A 21,991-nucleotide genomic window follows, 5' to 3' on the forward strand; every position below is an offset into this window, starting at 1 on the left:
GTACCTCGGTGAAGTAGAGCACATACCCATATTCTGACTCCATTTCCTCTAAAAAAAAGCACGAAACCTTCCATGGTTTAAGCCCCTGGATCTGATTTGGTTGATGCATTTCACAACGAAAGACATCACATCAAACTTCAGGCATTTGCTGCAAAGGGCCTGCTGATGGCTAATGCAGTGCAGAGCAATGACCTCCTCCACACCTTCCTCTTCCAGTTTTGTTTTTTTTAACAAGAGCCACCAGTCCATTTTTCCTCCCTGTCATTGATGGCGCTCCATCAGTTGTTATTCCAGCAAACCTCCTCCAAGGTATACCGGCATTCTCAATGGCATCACACAGCTGGTGAAATATCTCCTTAGCGGTGGTCTGGCCATGCATTGGAATCACTGTGAACAACTCCTCTATGACTTCAAAATTGCCATCAACACCACGGACATAGATTGCGAGCTGGGCAGTGCCAGTGATGTCTGTGGTCTCATCAAGAGCGAATGAGTATACACTGAAACATTTTGCTTTCTCACACAGTTGATCATAATTGTCACTTGACAGGTCAGAAATGCGCTCTGCTACGGTGTTGGCAGAAAAGCTGATGTTGCTAAACTGACCTTTCTTTTCTGGACAGACAATACTTGCAGCCTGTAATATGCACTTTTTTACAAATTCACCTTCTTTGAATGGCTTTCCTGCTTTAGCAATCATCTCACTAACCACGCAGCTAGCTTTGACTGCTGCATCATTCTCTTTGGTTGCTTTCTTAAAGAAATCTTGTTGCCTCAGTAGATATCTTTTAAGATTAGCAACCCGGTTGGCTTTCATCTCCCTGGTATTTTGCATACTCCCCAGCATGTCTAGTTATGTAATGACGTTTCAAATTGTATTCTTTGTGCACTGCAACTTTCTTTGTGCAAATAAGACACGTCGGGATGCCCCTGTGCTCAACAAAGAAATATTGCACTTCCCACTTTTCCTGAAATTGTCTGTGCTCATCACCAACCTTTCTCTTCACTGCAGGCTTTGAAAAATACATGTTTGGGGCTGTGTAATAGATAATTCCACTTGGTGTCACTGTTTCAGTGTTAGCCGATGCGTCTTTTCCGCTTTTTTTTCTGTCCCGCTGAGCAGCAATTTCCGCGGCCGCCTCCGCTTCTGAGCCCGGGATAATGGCGCAAGTTTGCAATAAGGCCGGCTGATGTCCCGCCCCCGAGAGCAATATACCGCACCGTCCCTGCTCTGCTGCTCCTGCTGCATGTGTTGAGTGTGACTCATACGCCTTGCCTGCTGACAGCAGGCTGCTGTGACTGTCTAGCCATTATCATACTCACCTCCTCCTGCTGCAGCTCCGATGGTCCAGCGCCGACATCTTCCTGTATGAGCGCGCGGTCACAAGTCACGTGGTACCACTCATTAAGCTCATGAATATGGGTGCCACGCCTATGAGAGTGGAGTCCATATTCATGACCTTAATGAGCGGTACTACGTGACTGGGATTTCACCTGCAGGACTCGGCCGTGTTTCTAGCATGTGTGATCCCGGCCGAGGTGAGGGCCACAAACTATTGTCCCGAGGGCCCATGAGGTGAGGGCCGCAGTTGGGCCGCTAGTTTGAGACCCCTGCACTAGGGAGAGCAGTGTTTAAAAGGAAATTTAGTTTTTAGAAGGATGTCAGATGGTCACTTGATCTGAAGCGCTGGCCATCTGACAATATAAAGGGGTACAAAAATGCTAGGGTGCCCATCTACAAAAGAAAATACGATAGTAAAAGGGTGAATTTTTAATATATGCTTGCATGTGTGACTTTAAATAAAACTTGGCTATTTGGACAACCCCTTTAAATATTTACTGAACTTAAAGTCTTTAGATTCATACCTATTTATAGTATACATGTCAGATATGCCCCAGAAGGGAGCACTACTTTAATTTGTGGGGGCTCTGGATTTGTTCAGTGTGACCCTTGGACAAAAAAAATAAAGTCAGCAGCCCTGTTGCAGATGGCTAGCAATAGACACTGATAGACTCCTATACCCTAGAGATGTGGCCAGTGACCTCCACCTGCCCCCACCCCCGGGTCACCTCCCGGCAGGGCTCATGCGTGGGGGACAAGTCCTCGCCATTTCCCACTATTCCCAGGAGAGCTATCACGCTCCAGCACAGGCCGTACGCGGGAGCAGCACACAGCCTCATAGGCAGGCGGCACTCTGGGCTTCAGCCACCAACACCAGCAGGACACATGTGAGCCCAAACACTGGCGTGCCTCTACCCAGGGGTCACTGCGCTGACCAGGGCCAGTACCGCAGACAGAGCCGCACACCATATGCCGGGTACTCACAGGCGAGCTGTTCATTGAGACCGGCTATCAGTCAGGCTGCTAGAGCTCCAATCTCCCACTCCTCGTCTGACGGTTCCGGACGCTATGACACCTCTGAGTCAGGCAGACGGTCACCGCATAGTCTGCGCTGTGCGGTGTATCCCAGACAGCGTGAGTGGGCCTGTGGATGAGGGCAAGCAGGATGTGACTGAGGGCAGGCAGGATGTAGCTGAGGGCAGACAGTCAGGATATAGCTGAGGTCAGGCAGGATGTAGCTGAGGGCAGGTAGGCAGGATGAGGTTGAAGGCAGGCAGGATCTGCAGTGCTTTTACATAACACAGTCCCATCTGCTGTGCAGATCACTGCTGGGGATGTTGAAGTTTAAAGAGCCCAATACAGCAGATCTCAAGAAGCAGCAGCAACAACAATGCAAATCAATGAGAGCCAAGTCCCCTGTCCTGTCTGTCCACTGCTGACATCCACAGCCCATCATGCGCTCCACAGGGGTAGCAATCACACGTAATGCGCTGGATTAGCAGAAGGCTGCAGTTACTGTACCTTCTGTCAGAATGCAGTGGGATGCTGGGGAGCTCTTCTCACTCTGCTCATGTCTCACCTGTCACTCGTTTTTTCTACGCACTCATTTAAATTTGTACATTGCAGTAAAATCCCCTAACCGACCTGCTGCATTATCTCCGGCTCGCACGGAGCCTTTAATTCTCGGCTGGAAGCTAGAGCCTAGTGGTGGGTGCTAGGACCTGCGCTGACGTCATGGTCATGTGAGTGGTCACGTGCTGGGGGAGGGCTCTGTTGTGATGCTGATGCTGTGTGTGGAGTACTACAGTGCCGTCACCTCGGTCTGTGCGTGTCATTCCTGCCAGGACGCTGCTGTGTGCCGAGTGCATAGAGATAGACAGCACAGTATGACGTCTGTGAGGGTGACACTGAGCAGTGTGTATGCGCTGAATCCCAGACAGCATGAGTGGCCCCCCTTCTCGCCAGGGCCCCGGCACTTGCCCGGGTGCGCCGAGTGCTGACGCCGGCCCTGTCTGTTTAGCTAAAAGAAAAGAAACAACATTACAAACTGAAATTATTAATGTGTAATATTGGAGATGGCGAGTCAGTTCTATCATAGTTCACATCTTAATAAGAAGATTGCAATCTTGACGCTCCAGTTTAGTATTGTGCTCTCTTCAGAACATGATAGATAAAGGAATCTTTTTTTTTTGTTTGTTTTAGAAATATTCTAATAAAACTGATAAACGATTACCTCACAAAGTTAGACATGGAGAAACCCTAAGTTCGTTTTTTTTCTATATTCGATACGACAGGCACACAAACCTCACAACAAAAAAAAATCTATAAAACCTTTGATACATTCCAACAGACCGTGTATGCGCAAGTCTTCAGGTTCTTATTCAGGAACAATAAATTTCACAATATTTTCCAGATATCAAAATTTATGTAGCAGTAAAAATGCCCCAGAATTTCTTCACATATTGCCCCCTAATCATGAAACCATTCTCAACAGAATTCTAGAGTAAAGTTGTTTGTTGCACAATTTTTATGCAACTCTTTGTGCCAGAATTGGGCAACTTTTGACATTTTTACTCTCGTTTCAGCCAGCTCCACTAAGCCTGCTAATTCATCATAATTTCTGACACAGAAGTGGTGTAAATTACCTGCGGTGGTGTAGACTTCTCTTAATGATTTGGCGCATCTTACTTTAGCGTACTGTTCATCAAGATTACAATTTGCCAGTCTTGATCTGAACCATTGTTTCATGATAATGGTTGTATGACTTTTCCTCACTTTGCTCTTCATTTTAAAGGGGTTTTCTCATGTTAGTAAATTGCTTTAGTTAGCTTGAAATTAAGTTTTGAATTGATTTGATTTTTCTTTTTGCTGTCATTCTCCTGCACTGATTGCTTTTATCTTTCCTAGTGTACAGCTGTTTTCCATGTGTGTGGCCACTAGTGCCTGCCCATACCCTAGACAAGTGTGCACAGTATCTATTCCAGGACAGGATTTAACTCTAAACGTACCATTCAGCTCTGTCCTGTATATTGATTTCTATAAAGCAGTTAGCTGCTCAGCCTCTCTGCTCCTGACAAGCTGCTGTTACAAGTCTTGTAAAATCAGCAACCCCAACCATTGGCAGCAGTTAGCTGCTCAGCCTCTCTGCTCCTGACAAGCTGCTGTTACAAGTCTTGTAAAATCAGCAACCCCAACCATTGGCAACTTTCAGAGCAGATTTCTTAACCCTTTCACCCCAAAACCTGTTTTCACCTTCCTGAGCAGGCCAATTTTTTAATTCTGACCAGTGTCCCTTTATGAGGTAATAACTCTAAAATGCTTCATCGAAAATTTAGCAGTTTTCAACCCTTTAATTTTTATACCCTTAAATCAGAGAGTTATAGCACATAAAATAGTTAATAAATAACATTTCCCACATGTCTACTTTACATCACCATAATTTTTGAAACATTATTTTTTTAGGAAGTTATAAGGGTTAAAAGTTGACCAGTGACTTCTCATTTTTACAACATAATTTACAAAACCATTTTTTTAGGGACCACATCACATTTGAAGTGACTTTGCGGGACCTACTGTATATGACAGAAAATACCCAAAAGTGACACCATTCTCAAAACAGCACCCCTCAAAGTGCTCAAAACCACATTCAAGAAGTTTATTAACCCTTCTGGCGCTTCGCAGGAATTAATGGAATGTGGAAGGAAAAAATAAACATTTAACTCTTTTTCACAAAAATGTTCCTTTAGACCCAATTTTTTTTTTTAGTTTCACAAGCATAACAGGAGAAAATGGACCCAAAAAATTGTTTTGCAATTTCTACTGAGCATGCCAATATGCTATATGTGGGGGGAAAATACTGTTTAGGTGCACGGCAGATCTTGGAAGGGAAAGAGCGCCATTTGACTTTTTGAAAACAAAATTTGCGGGAATAAGTAACAGACGCCAAGTCGCGTTAGCCCCTGACGTGCCTAAACAGTAGAAACCTCCTACAAGTGACAACATTTTGGAAACTAGGCCCCTCAGGTAGCTTATCTAGATGTGTGGTGAGCAGCTTCAAGCCACAAGTGCTTCACAGAATTTTATAACATTGAGTCGCAAAAATAAAAAAGTCACATTTTTCCCACAAAAATGTTTTTAGTCCCAAACTTAGCATTTTCATAAGGGTAACAGGAGAAATTGCACCCCAAAATTTGTTGTGCAATCTCTCCTGAGTACACCAATATCCCATATGTGGTTGAAAATTTATTTTGAGGCACAGAGCAAAGCTCAGTAGGGAAGCAGTGCCATATTGAAGTTAAGATTTAACTGGACTGGATTGAGGGAGCCATGTCACATAGGTTGAGCCCCTTGAGGTGCCAGACCAACAGAACACCCCATAAGTGATCACATTTTACAAACTACACCTCTCAATGAATTCATCTAGAGGTGTAGTGATCATAATGACACCACTGGTGTGTCACAGAATTTTATACCAGTGAAGAAAAAATAATTACATTTTTGCTACCAAGATTTTGTGTTAACCCCAGGTTTTACATTTTCATACTGGGAAATTGGTAAAAATGGCACCAAAATTTGTCGAATAATTTCTGCTGAATGTAGAAATACACCATATGTGGCTGTACAGTACTGCTTAGCTACACGGCGAGAATCTGGAGGGAAGGAGCGCTATTTGCTTGCTGGAGAGCAGATTTTGCTAGAATAGTTTGCAGACTCCATATACAGAGCCCCTAAGTGCTAGAAAAGCATTATCCCCCATTTTAGAAATTGTACCCCTTTGGGAATTTATCTACAGGTGTATTGACAATTGTTACTCCATGGGTGTTTTCCAGAAACAAGCAGTATAGGATGTTGCTGAGTGAATAATTGCAAACTGAAATTGTAGTGATCAGTATTTTGAAGTGGCCAGTATGCTGTAGTGCCCAGCTTATGCTTCTGGAAACAAGCTACAGAAATACCAAACATGTGTACTCTACATTTGGTTCATTCGTGCATTTTTACATTTTTTTTTGGTGAGACGAGTTGACTTTTTTATTGGTACCATTTCTGGGCACATGACATTTTTTGATCACTTTCTTTTCCGATTTTGTCGGAGGCAGAATGAAGGAAAACCAGCAATTCAGGAATTTTTTTTAGGGGGGGTGGGAGATAAGGTTTTATGCCGTTCCGCATATGCTAAAATTGATAAGGTAGCTTTATTCTTCGGGTCTGTACGAAAAAAATATATTTTTGCATCTCTTTATTGTGAGAGCTATAACTTTTTTATTTTTCCGCTGACAGAGCTGTATACTTGTTTTGAATGTTTTTGCGGGACAAGATGGTGATTTCAGTTGCACCATTTTTATTTACATTTGTCTTTTTGATCACGTTTTATTGCACTTTTTGTTCAATGGTATGATGATAAAGCATAGTTTTTCGTCTAATTTGTATTTCTTTTTGCGGTGTTCACTGTAGGGGTTAACTCGTGGGACAGTTTTATAGGTCTAGTCGTTTCGGGCACGGTGATACCAAATATGAGTACTTTTAAAAACAATTTTTTTGCATAAATGTATTTATTGGAATATTTAATTTTTTTGTTCTTCGTTTTTTTTTTGTTTTTTTTTTACAGGTTTTAATAACTTTTTTTAAAAACTTTTTTACATTGTCCCACTATGGGACATCATCTTTCCACTGATCTGATATTCTGCAAAGCTTCTGCGCTGCTGGGCATCAGAGCAGTGTATGACAGGCAGGGAGGAGACGTGTCAGGCCACCTTCCCTGAAGGACCCTGAGGCCATCTTGTGGCCCGGGGACACCATGGAGAACATCAGCACAGCGCGATCACGTCACTTTGTGCTGATGAGTGCAGACAGGGAGTTCACTCCCTATGCAATGCTTCTCGATGTTGCTGTCACTATTGACAGTGGTACCAGAAGCGTTAAATGTCTGCGATCCGTGCATGCACTGATTGTGGGCATTGCTGCAGTGTGTCAGCTCACATATAGAGCTGACAACAGCACTCAATCGCGGTGGCCCTCAGAGAGACAGTGCTAATGAGAGGAAGTATATGTACAGTGGTTTGCGGGAATGCAGCTCCCACAGTGGCACATGTTGGGAAGGGGGCTAATCAAGACTCTCACTGTTCAGAGCTGTGTGCTCGCTTAAATACCCCGTTATATCTATGTGTAAATATAGTGATAGCAGTGTAGACTCAGAACAAACCACCAATAGCTAAATGTGTTATAGAAGAACTTGTACTGAGCTTTATAGTTCTACTAATACTAAAGCTCTGTTACTCACCAGCGTTGTCAATTAGGGAGGAGAGCCCAATTTGAGATCTGAACTAGTTTTCGCCGTTGACGGAACATTTACTAAAGAACTGTCCGTACTCGCTTAATTGATTGTGCAATATGAGGTTTAGCCTCTTTAAGTTACTCGAAACTCCCTCCTCTCAGTTTTTTATTTTTTTTAATTTTTAAAACTTTTATTAAATTTTCAAAATACAAATACAAGTGTCATAACATCACAATTTCAGTCCTGTGAACAGTGAATCCATTAAACATATCACAATGCATATAGCATTAAACAGTAGACATAACCAAAATTCGTACTTACAGTTACATTAATAACATTGAAGCGTAAAGAAGAAATAAGATTGAGAGAGAAAAAGAGAGACAGTAGAGAAAAGAGAAGACGAAACAAGAGGGAGGCAGGGAAGTACCGACAAGTTTTTTTATTCTTAATCCACTTACCCAGGATTGGATACTGGAGCTTTTCTTTGATTTCTGGTATTGTGCAGTTACAAAACTTGATAACTGGAAAAATTCTATTCACTGTTGCTGAGGTTCTGGAACTGTTCATCTTACCACTGGGCAAAAGTTTCCAGTTATATCAAGTCTATGACATAATTAGCTCTTCACCAACAAATACTGCTACTGTTAGTTCTATTTCCTTTGAGATTACATGCCAGAGTGATCGTTCTGAAGATAAATTATGTCCTAAGTTCTGAAGACCTGTCATAAACATATGAATTTTGTTTTAAGGGTTGAGAAGCCCAGGGAGATTACACCATAGTTAGTGGACTTGTCCGAAAGTTGATATTAGAGAGTTCACAATCTAGGGATAGTCTTATTTATTGTACTTACTTACGTAGGGCCATTCATTTCTACAGTGCTTTACAGACATAATTATTATTCCCATTGTTGCTCACAGTTGAAATTCCCTATCAGTATGTTTTTTTGCATGTGTGAGGAAACCGAAGAACTTTGGGAGAACATGCAAACTCCTTGCAGATGCTGTCCCAGGACCTCAGCACCGCAATTCTATAATGCTAATAACTAAGCCATTTTGCAGATTTTATAAAGTCAGTCACCCTCTCCTCTATACTTCTGCTTCTCTGTAATAAAACGCCAATTTTTTTTTTCAACAATTAAACAAGAGTTTTCAAATTAGCCGACAGAAAATCCCCCCACTTCCCTTCTTGCTCCTTTTCTTGAGTTAGTCTTTCTCAGAGAAAAGTCTGTTCAACATCTAATGTATTTTGCAGACCACAGTTTAATGTGCCGGAACAAGATTTTAACAGTATAATTTGAGAAGTCCTATACAGAAATATACATTACAATCATACCAATATTGAAAATGAAGGACCATCGACTAACTCTTTTCTAGCTCCCAAACAGACCAACAAAGAGAGAGCCTGAAGGAGTCACTTAAATAAGTATTGCCAGGGCTTAGCCTGACTGTTCAGCCAGGGCACCCAGAACTCCTCAAATTTTTGCAAAGGCCCACTTTTTCAGAAAAAATATTCTAGTCCAACTGTAGCATTAGCACTCTATTCAAATACATTTTGGATACAGAGACGAGTGATTCTCACTTGTTGTAATTCTGAAAATTGTTTCAGGTAGATTCGCTCAAATTGGTCTGCAGATCCGTTGACTTTGCTTAAAAAATGTGTACTGTGCCTAAAGTCCTGTTGCGTTCATCTCCCCCACCATTTCCTCCGCTCCCTTGAGATTGGTCTTTGATATGGATCTTTCAATGCTGACTAGGTCATACTTTTACGCACGGAGCACAGCACACGTCAGTGCAATTCACTCAACTCTATTTGGATACACTCGGTGTCAGAATTACTATTCAATGACTTTCTAGCACAAGCAATCCAGATGTATAACCCAGCAGGCAAATTATCAGTTGGGGTTCAACCTCCAAGTGTAAAAATGGGTTGTACGGGAGTTTTACATTAATGGTCTATTCTTAGGATAGGTCTTCAGTATCAGTTCGGTGGGTGTGTGATACCTAGCACCCTCATAGATCACCTGTTCGCAGTGCCGACTGCATTCAGGTGTGCTCAGTTGAAAGAACTCCATAACACAACTTTGTCAACTATATAGTGACTGTGATCGAGTACTGCACATCCCTATTCAAATCAATAAGGGGAGGATGTGCAGTATCCGACCGCGGCCAAAATACAATTGACTCAGCTGTGCTATGCAGCTTTCCAACTTAGCAACTCCGGCATCGGGAATGTCACAGTGCCAGCAATCACATATTGAGTACCTATCCTACGGATAATGTCTAGCAACACACCAGGGACATGAGCATCTTCTCAGGAAAAGAAGAGAATCATGCTATAATAGATATTAAAAGGATAGGTTTATTAAGTAAAAAAATTATGACAAAAGGTACCTCATTGAAAGGGACACAAAACATGCCTGGGGCCTCTGGAAGAAGCATGGTGAAGTGTACGTCGGGGTGGAGGCACACTGTGCCTGGGATCCCTTTTTCAGTGACTTCAATACCTAAAGGTAACTTTGCCCATTTATATTTACTAAGGCTGCTATAGGGTAGTATAACTATTCCACCCTTTAGTGCTGAGCTGTCTGTGTAGTGATTCACAGCTCAGTTGTTTAGTCTGGTGCAGGGACATGCTGAGCTGTCTGTGTTTTGATTGACAGCCAATTGTCCAATCTGAGACTGGGAGGTGCTGGGCTCTTGTCTGTTGCTCCCAGTTCCCCTGATTGCTGAGCCGTTTAACTGAGCTGGCAGTCCCAGATAGCTGTCAGCCATAGCTTCAACTAAATGTGGTTGGTTTACTCTGTGTCTTGGATTTTGCTTGTTGATATATAACTGCCTGACCTTAGACCTCCTTCTGTCCTTCCATGAGTTTAACCCCTTTGCTCTGATCTGCTATTCTCTTTCAATCCTTTTTTTGTTTATTTTAATTCAAGCAAAAGAAGACAAACAATGTAAATATACACAAGGTTACAAGAAATGCACTTCATTGCAGCTTTCTTCCATTGGTTACTATCACCATCTAAAGATCATAGTTCAGTTTTTCAAATATGAATCAATGGAGTAGTCATATCAATTGGGTCAAAATTAGTCCAAAAATCGAGAGTTATTTAGCAAGTCTGGAAAGTATCCAGTGTGCTTATCCATAATAAATCCAGTTGACAATCTCATACCAACACTGACACAATGGATAGCCACTAGATTCTGTTGTCATACATTCCTGTCTGGACTGGAAACCTTTACTTATACAAATACACTCATGAGTTGTAACCAAATTAACTATTCAAACAATAAAATGAGAGTAGAAGGAGGAGAGGAACAGATTAGGGAAAATAGGGGAGAATAAGAGCCCCTCAACTACCAGTGAAGAACAAAGATGGTGGTGTGTAGTAATCTGATAGCAGAACCCTAGGGGGATTCAACACTATCCCATAAAAAGCCAAGATCGGAAAAATAAATCGACTAACTCTAGTCTGGCAATCATCACGACTAGTCAACTATTCAGACTTCTCAACTATCTAGACTCACGACATGTCTGTGAGAATTGACTTAACATCAAAGGTAGATTAGTGGCTCCGGAAGTAGGCAAGTTTTTAATATGGTGTAGAATAGTGATTTATTCACTTGGTGCATTTGTGCTCTCTTATCTGTTTAGCACCCTTGGCCATGTTTTCCCACTTATTATTCTTTGTTTATCCTATCCAGGCAAGTTTTGTCAAAGAATAATAAGTGGGAAAGCATGGCCAAGAGTGATAAACAAATAAGAGAGCACAAATGCACCAAGTGAATAAATCACTATTCTACACCATATAAACTTAAAAACCTATGCCTTTTCATTTCTATTATAGCATATGTAAAGCATCCCTGCATGTTGCTTTCCCCTCTCCCCTGCACATTTCTGATGTGTCCCCAGCCAATAGCTATGACACACCAAGTATTTAAGGCACCTTCCCCTATAGGCAAGTGCCTGAGCAACATTAAAGTTTAGTAAGTTTTAAAGCTGCTAAGTCAGTTGTCAGGTTCCTTTTCGTGAATCACATCCTGTTTGTACCTGAAACCTATCCCTTAACCTGTTAAGTTTGAATCAGTAACTATACCCTGAGTCCATCCTGTCTGAATCTGCCATCCAGTCCTACCTCGATCCTAAGTCTCTCTGGCGGTCCTGAATTTGCTCTGTCTGAACCTGCTCCTATCCATTCTGGCCGTGATCCTGTTCTTGCCCTACCAGATACTCAGTTTGTCCCTTTGTCCCGGTCTTTTGGGGGTCATTTACTGCGGTTTCGGGGTCTGTCCTAAAGTGATACCTGACAATCACCTGCAACTCAAGTCTAACCACACCATCAGGGGCTCTAGTGAAGAACCAAATGGTTGCTTAATTACGCCTATGCAAGCTCTAACCATTCCACAGAGCAATGGGTCCACACCCATCAGGATGACAGCATAGTTCTCTTTTTTTCCTTGGGAAAATGCATATCTCCCTTCTGTGTTGTTAATTATCTATATTAAAGTGCCATGCAGTTTTGCGCCATTTTCCGAGACCCATAGTGTCTTCATTTTTTAGATCTCAGGTTGGGTGAGTGCTTATTTTTTGCGCGCCGAGCTGACGTTTTTAATTATACCATTTTTGTGCAGATACGATCTTTTGATCGTCTGTTATTGCATTTTAATGCAGCGTCGTGGCGACAAAAAAACTTAATTCTGGCGTTCTTATTTATTTTCCCGCAACGCCATTTAGCGATTGGGTTAATCCTTTTTTTTATTGATATATCGGGCGATTCTCAACGCGGCGATACCAAATATGTGTGTATGTGATTTTTTTTTTTATTGTTTTATTTTGAATGGGGCGAAGGGGGGTGATTTGAACTTTTATTTTTTTTATTTTTTTTAAAACATTTTTTTTTGGCATGCTTCAATAGTCTCCATGGGAAGCTAGAAGCTGCCATAGCTCTATGAGCTCTGCTACATAGAGGCGATGCTCAGATCACCTCTATATAGCATATTTACTGCATTGCTATGAGCGCTGACCACGGTGGCGCTCATAGCAATCTGGCATGAACAACCATAGAGGTGTCAAGGATACTTCTGGTTGTCATGCCGACGAACCGATGACCCCCGATCACGTGACGGAGGTCACCTGTGAGCGCATTTCGGGCCGGATGGCCGTGAGCGCTTTTTAGATGCCGCTATCAGAGTTTGACAGCGGCATTTAACTAGTTAATAGCCATGAGCGGATCGCGATTCCACTCGCAGCTATTGCGGGCACATGTCAGCTGTTCAAAACAGCTGACATGTCCCGGCTTTGATGTGGGCTCACCGCCGGAGCCCACATCAAAGCGGGGGTGCTGCCATCGAACATACTATTCCGTCCGATGGCAGGAAGGAAGGAATTGTCATCCAGTTTATTGCTTTAGCTACTAGAATTCACATAGCAGAAAGATGGCGGTCCCCTTTCCCCTATGCTCACTGTTGTAACAGTCAAATGGCAAACTGTGGTCACTGATCATCCTATGCCCCACCAGACTATGGCACGTTTAGACAAACACTAAATGGGATCTAGTGCTCAGCTTATTGCTCCATGGCTCTACCCTGTATACAACATATGATATTGGTACAGCACATTGCTTTTAAAGTGTCATTTTGTACCCTGGATTTTTTCCCATTCTCTCTCTTGTTGTTATATTACTACCCTTCCACATTTTTTGTTCTATTTTTAATACTACCACGTGGGAAAAACCTCTCCTGTTACTTTTCACTCATTCATTTGTATAATGAATTAGTAATGTAATAAAATCTTATGAAACCAGCAGGCATACATTTCCAATAACTGGATATGGAGTCTCCAGGGTGCGTTAGGTGCACTGTGCCGTCGCTGCTATCCCTGTGAGTGAAATTTTCATATAAATTCAACAAAATCTTCTTCCCTGACTGAAGCAGTCTACTTTCGCTTAGGAGGAGAACAGTGTCGTGTGGTTGGTGGGAACATTTATTCAGGGCACAGATAGATTTATAGGAAAATCACAAGCCATTGCCATATGAAATTATATTCTCGGAAGAACGCGCATAGGACTGAAGGGACCTATTTAAGATGTGGGAAAAATTAAGTTGTTGCATGCTTTGTCTATTCTGTGTGCCATTAGTAGTCTGCTCAGTAAATCCCTTGGCTAATGTATGGGCTGAAAGTAATTTACTTTAATTTTGACTGTAATAAAAGTAGAAAAGAAAGGAAAAGGATTGTAAGGTAATTTTATTACGAACTAAAATGGACTGTCCGGTGGAATTGAGTAATCGCTTATCCACAGTATAGGCGATAACTTATTTATTGGTGAGGGCTCTGATCACTTGAATCCGCAACGATCATCAAAATGGGGCACTTTTATCACCGATAGAAAAAAAGCAACAGCGCACATGCCCAGCTACTTATTCATTCATTCCCTTAGTACTGCACTTGGCTTTTTTCTAGCAGGGAATTAATAGAGCGACGCTCAACCTGCTGCTTCATTTTGTAACTGCGAATAAAGGGATCCGTCATGGTTAAAACATCCCCGTTTTGCTGGTAAGTGTGAGCTCGAGCTGTTCGCCAAGGAAGATTGGGCAAGAATTTCAGTCTTTCGATGTACAAAACTGATAGAGACATACCCCAGGCGACTTGCAGCTGTAATCGCAGCAAAAGGTGGCGCAACAAAGTATTAAGTTAAAGGGGCTGAATAATATTGCACACCCCACTTTTCAGTTTTTGAAATTCCACAAAAATTTAAAATAACTAATAAATTTCGTTCAACTTCACAATGGTGTTCCACTTGTTGTTGATTCTTCACCAAAAATTTACATTTGGTGTCTTTATGTTTGAAGCATGATATGTGCGAAAAGGTTGAAAAGTTCCAGGGGGCTGAATGCTTTCGCAAGGCACTGTATATATGGTTGCACATTTTAGGCAATCAACTCCACAGTCACGGAGTAAAGCCACAATTGCATAGCTATATACCATGCGCTGAAGGCGAAGGGGCAAGGAAGAGTATTGGTTCTTAAAGTTTACATCTTAGTGTCATGGTAATGAGATTTAGTGCACGTTTGGCCGCAGATCCTCCTTAGATGTAGTCATTTGATCTATCTCCATCACGTACACCCTTTGAGTCCTCTGGTTGTGAAGGGGTTAAGGATCCGGCATGTCCAATTTCAGACTACCCATACTATTGCTCTTACTGAGATAACCTGCTGCCAGAGAGTTCTCGTCTGGTCTACAATAAGATGTCGATGTCTTTGCCTTAGGTAGAGCATATCCAATCTCTAAGAGACGTTAATAAGCCGAGAACTCGAGCTGTTCGTGCTCTGCCCACGTCATTGATGGTGCTGGTGCAAAATTTCAAGAAGAGGAAAAAGCAGTGACGTGTCATTCAAAAGTCAAGGCAAGTGGAGGAGGCTGTAAATCACCGACAGGGAGGAGAAGACCCAGTGCACTGTCCGGCCCATGTGCATTGAAATCTAATCATCAGAAAACTTCAAATGGTGATTAATGAAGATTAAAGGGAGTTTCTACACCAAAGGCATCAATGTAATAAGTATTATAGCGCCATTATAGACATGTCTTTACTTTACAAAATCATGCTGACAGATGCTCTTAGTCTTTCCTATGGTATAATTTTATGTGATTTTATGGTCAGAATAGAAATTATTTTCAGTCTCGTTTACTGAATTTTCATGTTAAAATGAGATTTGTCAGTTTCTGTTTATTATGAAAGCTTTGTTTTATTATACACAGCACAATGCTTTCCATTTTATCAAGTATTTTGGGTGTTGCTCAAAATACTTGAACCCTAGACCACTTAAGTCTAAATGAGACTAAACAGTTTTGGATCTCTATGAAGCCGATCACAAAATGTGCTGCCAGCATGTAATGAAATAAATGTATGAGTGGTGAGCGGATTAGCAATTCATGTTCCTAATGATGCTCTGATTGGAGGCAGATGTGTCATTTGTTGGAAGTTTCAATTATTGGGTTTTTACACAATAAAATTTTATGGAAAGCTGTATCTGGCCAGAAATACTTAGAAGGTGTGACAGGAAGCAACTCTCCCAGCCTTTTAAATGCTGCGATCGATATTGATCACAAAATTTGGAGTGTTAAACACCTGGAGCTGTGTGGGCACTGCTCCTGGCAGTAACAGCCAGGTCTCAGCTTTAACGAGCTCACAGCGGTGATCGCGCAGGCACAGCTCGTGCCCCACACGATCGTCAAGCGGACCCTATCCAACTATGATATATGGGTACGTGTCAAAGGTTGTGCAGGTGGGGAAATAAGTATTTGATCCCTTGCTGATTTTGTAAGTTTTGCCACTGACAAAGACATGAACAGTCACAGTTTCTGAATTGAAAGCAAAAGAATTGTCAACAAATCTACGGGAAAAGGTAATTGAACTGTATAAAGCAGGAAAGGATACAAGGAGATATCCAAGCAATTGATAATGCCAGTTGTGACGTTAACTTGTGACGTTATAGCGATATTGCTAGCGATATCGCTGTGTGTGATACTTACCTACAACCCGCTCCCCCGCTGGTTATCGCTGATCGCGCGAGAACAGGCTGGACTGTTTCTCGTCGTCAGCTTCCTGCGGCGCTTCCTGCTGTGACGACGAGCGATGCGTGGAGCCGGGCGGGAGGACGCAGGATCGCCTGGTGTGACAGGTAAGTAGCGACCCCCGTCCCCAGCTTTGTCGCTAGTGAGATCTGCCTGTGTGGCAGCTCACTAGCGACCACCTAGCGATGCACCAGCAATCCTGACCGCGTCATATCGCTGGTCGGGATCGCTGGTACATCGCTAAGTGTGACAGTACCTTAAGAGTCCAACTGGCGGATGATATGACCGCCAACTGGTAAACTTTTACCAATCTGGGATCATTTAAATGGACCGTTTTACATAGGCGGACCAAGGTAAACGATGCACACTGAGCCATATATACTAGACCATTTGATGCACTTAAGCTGCCCTAGTTCTCAGGTGCAAAAGATAATTTCCTCCGATGAACAAGCATTTATCAGCTGATCAACAGCCTGTTTACACGACACGATAATCATGCAACAATAGTTTTTTATAGCGCTCGTTTACAATTGTCTTGCCGTATAAATTAAGCTTAAAGCCACAGCTTGTATTTTGTGCCATTAAATACTATTTGAGACAACCAGCCAAGATTTCAGCGTAAACTGCCCTCAAGAAGGGTAGGTCTTTTATAGCAAAGTGCAAACCATGTCTAATATTTGGGCCGGAGTCACACTACAGCTAGATACGGCCGAGTCTCGCAGGTTAAAACCAAGCTCTGGCACCGGCACTCCGGAGCGGAGCGTGCAGCTCCATGTATTGCTGTGCGGCAGCACGCTCCGCTCCAGAGTGCCGGCGCCAGAGCTTGGTTTTAACCTGCAAGACTCGGCCGTATCTCACGGTGTGTGATCCCGGCCAAAAGGCAAAATCTGCTCTAGATCAGGAGTGGTTTCTCAGAGTGTTTTGGAGAAGTTTAGGTTTACATATCATCCTTGTTGCATTAAACCTAAAATGTTTTTTTTGCTGTGTGATAGAAGTACTCATCTCTTCCTCTAATTATACCTTTTGTATATCTAGAAATGGAAGACAAAGTCTTTCTGTACACTTTTTTATTCACGATGTTTGTTTTCCATTTCTACAGATGTAACGCTTTTCTATTTTATTTTTTTGTACTTTTTTATTGATTCTTTTTCCAAGTAATTTTTATTCAAAAACTTTGCAATTAAATAATTTAATTAAATATATTCTATTATTTCTAAACACTGTTTTTCGGTGATTCCTTTGTATCCCTGTTTCATACTGCACCCACACACACAAATGATACACCATTTGAAAGGTAAACTTGCCCCCTTCAGCAAGAAAATAGCCAAACAAACCACACAGCCACGATTTGATCACAAAATACAGTTTAAACATTAATTTTCATAAACCTGCAGTAAGGAAAAATAACCTGCAGGTGGCACCACAGTACCCCAAAGCACACTACCAATACATTGGTAAACATGCACTGCTTTTTCGGGGATTACTTAGCCCACACACACACATGATACACCATTTGATAGGTAAACTTGCTCCCTTCAGCAAGAAAACAGCCAAACAAACCACACATTCACGGCTCAATCACTAAATACAGTTTAAACATTCATTTTCATAAACCTGGAGAAAGACACAATGACTTGCAGGTGGCACCTCAACCGGAAAACATTTTTTGGCCTCTACTTATCAAAACAATTTATTGTATTACCAATATACATATATAAATACCTGTCTGTGTTCATCATCTTATGAAATACATTTACATTTGACCAGCTTGCTTTTTCTGACATTGCCTGCACCCCCAAAGAACCGATGGGCCAAGCTAGTTAAGTATAATTCTAATTTTATTGCTGTTGGCAGCTGTTAATATCTTAAACCGAAACAAAGACTAAACGGACCCCATCTAATAATTCATTTTCTGTTAGTTTGGTTCCATGTGACATGTCTTAGTGTACAGTTTCATGGAGGCTTATTTGTGTGCCGGTTTCCATTTTGTCTTAATGAGGTGCTTTTTTTATTGTGGCATTTCTAGGCTTGCTGAGATTCTGATGAAAGATCCACCCACTTCTGATTTTACTATAGACCTGAAGCATGAGGTAAGCCCATTATTTTTTTTTTTTTTTTTTTTTTTTTTTTTAATTCAGCAAAACATGTTATGTTGGCTTTATTGTGACTTTTAACGTTTGCCAATATTTTAAAAAGAAACTGACGGCTTCACAATGTCCCACAAACAGGCCCCATGTTTTTATCCCATACTTTCTTCTACCCCGTTCTTCTGAAAATAAGACCTGGTCTTATATTATTATGGGTCAGGACTTATTTTCAGGGGATGTCTAATTTTTTTTCTATGAGCAACAATCCACATTTATTCTTGAACAAAAAAAAATCACCATTTATTTAAATACAGGAGGGGTGAGTGAGGCCAGCGCTGATTGGCCACAGTGATTACTTGACATAACAATGTTGCATGAGCCCTGGGAGTTCCAGTGCCGACACTGCTGGAATGGTGCTGGCTCTGGAGGTGTGAATAAATGTTATTATTTTACTGGGAGGAGAGATAGCTAAAGATGTATTACTTTAAATGAACAGACGTTGTTCTAGTATCACAGGCTTTTTTCAGTAGCAATTCAAATTTTATCTATATCAGACATCCAGTGGTAAATTTTTAGGCCTCTATAGACAGATTTTTTTTTTTAATCTATTTTATTTTAACTGGTTTTATTTCAAAGTATATATCCCAGTGCATGAAGAGTAAAAGGATAAACTGTAGACTTTAAGAAAAGGGCAGCTTTGTGAAATCTCAACTAGTCAAGAAAGATTCTCCCTTTTCAACTAAACAATCAAAGTAGTGCCCAAAGTGATGAGCTCCTCCTTTCCCATGACAACTTCAACCCTTTATAGTAAGAGCAGCGTAGCTTAAAGGCAGAAGCACCTGTATACATTTTAAGTTCACACTTTCCGGGGCTGTTTAATCTCTCTTGTTGGTTTCCCCTGCACCACCAATGCCGTACTCACTCATCTGAGAGTTATGCTTGCACCATTTTTTGTGACAGGAGGAGCTAAATGTCCTCTACTGATCTCCAGCTCCTCATATCTTGGAAGATATCTTGGCTATTGTCGTGGTAGCCCCTTCCAAGGAGAGCTAATTTAGGTTGAGATACAAATGATCTCCAATCTGCCATTATTGGTCTAAATTAATAAAATAAAATAAATATGATGCACGCCCACGATCCTGACTTGCACGCCCACGATCCTGACTTGCACGCCCACGATCCTGACTTGCACGCCCACGATCCTGACTTGCACGCCCACGATCCTGACTTGCACGCCCACGATCCTGACTTGCACGCCCACGATCCTGACTTGCACGCCCACGATCCTGACTTGCACGCCCACGATCCTGACTTGCACGCCCACGATCCTGACTTGCACGCCCACGATCCTGACTTGCACGCCCACGATCCTGACTTGCACGCCCACGATCCTGACTTGCACGCCCACGATCCTGACTTGCACGCCCACGATCCTGACTTGCACGCCCACGATCCTGACTTGCACGCCCACGATCCTGACTTGCACAAGGATTTCAGGCTGCAAATAACACCAGTTTGTGAAATGGCTGTTCTGTTGATAGTAGACGGGACAGAGGTTGATTAAGGCTTGAGTACTGCCCCAGGAGACTCTGAGACTGGATTTAGCAGGATAATTATGAAATATCTGTAATGGTCAGTGATGGATTCAGCTCAGGCTATGTGCACCTCAAGTCAGATATCTATATTTTGACCACTCATATAAAATGTAAAATTCACAAATGTGTGTCTTCGAGGGCGTCAAACTGTTTGAAAGCTCTCTTCATGTCATCAAAGTAAGCCTCGAGTTAGAAAATAAAAACTTTATGCTCTTAAATTCTCTTCCATAAAGAGTCTTTGTGTCAATCATTGATTACCAGCAAATTTTTATGGTTTGACATCTGACAGATACAGTAAAGCTCTAGTCCGATGTTGGTCACTATAACTACAATGGTGGTTTCACCAGCAGTTTTCGGAAATATGCCAGTGAAGTTTTTGAAGCAGTTTTTTGAACCAAAGGCACAAGTGAATAAAGCAGGAAAAAGTATAAGTATTTCCTTTATGTTTTCCATTCTTTTAGAATCCACTTTTGGCTTTGGCTCAAGAAATAGAATGAAAATGGAACACAAGAACATTGGCTGCTTTTTTTCTAAAAGTCTTAGATCCTGATTCATCAATTTGATTAAACCGAAGTTCTGGAGTAAATAGCTTAGAAAATTTGGCAAATTTTTTTTCGCTAAACTTTTGTGACTATTGCTGCTTTCATATCAGTTTCACCCATCTCCATATTATGTTGTGTTCCTGACTTTGATGCAAGCTTCGCGTGAGAGCCCTTATCGTTCCTGTCTTATGTTGGCTGATTGATTCCGCTATCATGTGCCCTTAACAGCGGCAGGTGGAATGGAGGCCATAGCTGTAAACCCGTTAAATGCTGTTGTCAATCTCTGACAGTGGCATTTAACACACGCTGACAGGGTGGTGCATCATTCACTGCTATGTATAGTACAAGCGATCAGATGATCGCAGCTTCAAGTCTCCTTCAGGGACTAACAAATATACTTGAAAGCGGAAAAATATAATTTTAAAATATCGAAAAAAAATCTAAAGATCAAATCACCCCTCTTTTTGCCCCATTAAAAATTAAGCAATTAAGATAGTAGGCAATCAAACATAACATAGCCCATACGGTGCCCATCCCTGTAACATCTACATATAATAGTAAGATCCTATCTTTGAGCTCTCCAGGAAAATGCACATGGCAGCTGACATAGACACTTTCCTGAAGATGGTGCTGTAAGGTCCAGAATGGATTAAAGGATGAAGGGTCTTTACAAACCTGGTCAAAGTTGTCATCTGAGATCATCTTACTGCTCCCAAAGTCCTTGCACTTTGGATAGGTATTCATGACCAAGGCCTGAGACCAGAAGTCTATCCTAAATTTCCAGTGCACAAACCATTGATATTGGCAAACAGTACCACCAGAACAATGGCTGCATATGCTTGCACCAAAGGCGTTGTTAACATGGCTAACAATGAACAACAAGGTGATGAGCAGTCCTCATGTCATGAACCCTATGTAGACTATCTCGTTGATGTTCTAGTGTCTTTGATCATTGACCTCTGGGCAGGGGTGGGATTCAAATTTTTAGCAACAGGTTATGTGTTTGTGTGTAGAAAAACCACACCCATGTTAAGCCACACCCATTTTAAGCCATACCCATTTACACACACCTTTTCCTCAAGTATATACAAGTAGGGGCCCAGTCAAACAGTTGAAAAAAAAAAATGGAATGAGATCAGAACAGTGCACATTCTGGCCAGCGGCTCTCCTGACCCGAGTGTGACAGCTGCATATATTTCTATGCAGCTGTCTCAATTGACTGACCGGCTGGTCAGACTGTGCAGCTATGTGCCATTTATAGCATCACATAGTGACATCACACAGCATTTTGTGCTATATATAGCATCATAGTGACATCACACAGCATTATGTGCCATTTAGAGCACCATATAGTGACATCACACAGCATTATGTGCCAATTTAGAGTATCGTATAGTGACAACACACAACGTGTTGTGCCATATATACAGTAGCATCATAGTGACATCAGAGTTATGTGCTATTTATAGTATCACATAGTGACATCACACAGCATTGTGCCATATATAGCATCATATGGTGACATCACACAGCATTATGTGCCATATATAGCATCATATGGTGACATCACACAGCACTGCGCGCC

The 21,991-nt window shown here is 41.8% G+C and overlaps 1 protein-coding gene across 2 annotated transcripts in view; it reads left to right on the forward strand.

Annotated features, from left to right (window-relative positions):
• B3GLCT (beta 3-glucosyltransferase) overlaps positions 1–21,991 on the forward strand; it is a 591,167-nt gene that overhangs the window by 398,640 nt on the left and 170,536 nt on the right. For both annotated transcript variants that reach the window (XM_073583176.1, XM_073583175.1), the window contains exon 8: positions 18,209–18,272. In XM_073583176.1, coding sequence (XP_073439277.1) covers positions 18,209–18,272 — 64 coding nt within the window. The remainder of the gene's footprint in view (positions 1–18,208; positions 18,273–21,991) is intronic.

This window comes from Dendrobates tinctorius, unplaced genomic scaffold, assembly GCF_039654945.1.
Source record: "Dendrobates tinctorius isolate UK_male_01 unplaced genomic scaffold, ASM3965494v1 ptg000075l, whole genome shotgun sequence".
Lineage (NCBI taxonomy): Eukaryota > Metazoa > Chordata > Amphibia > Anura > Dendrobatidae > Dendrobates > Dendrobates tinctorius.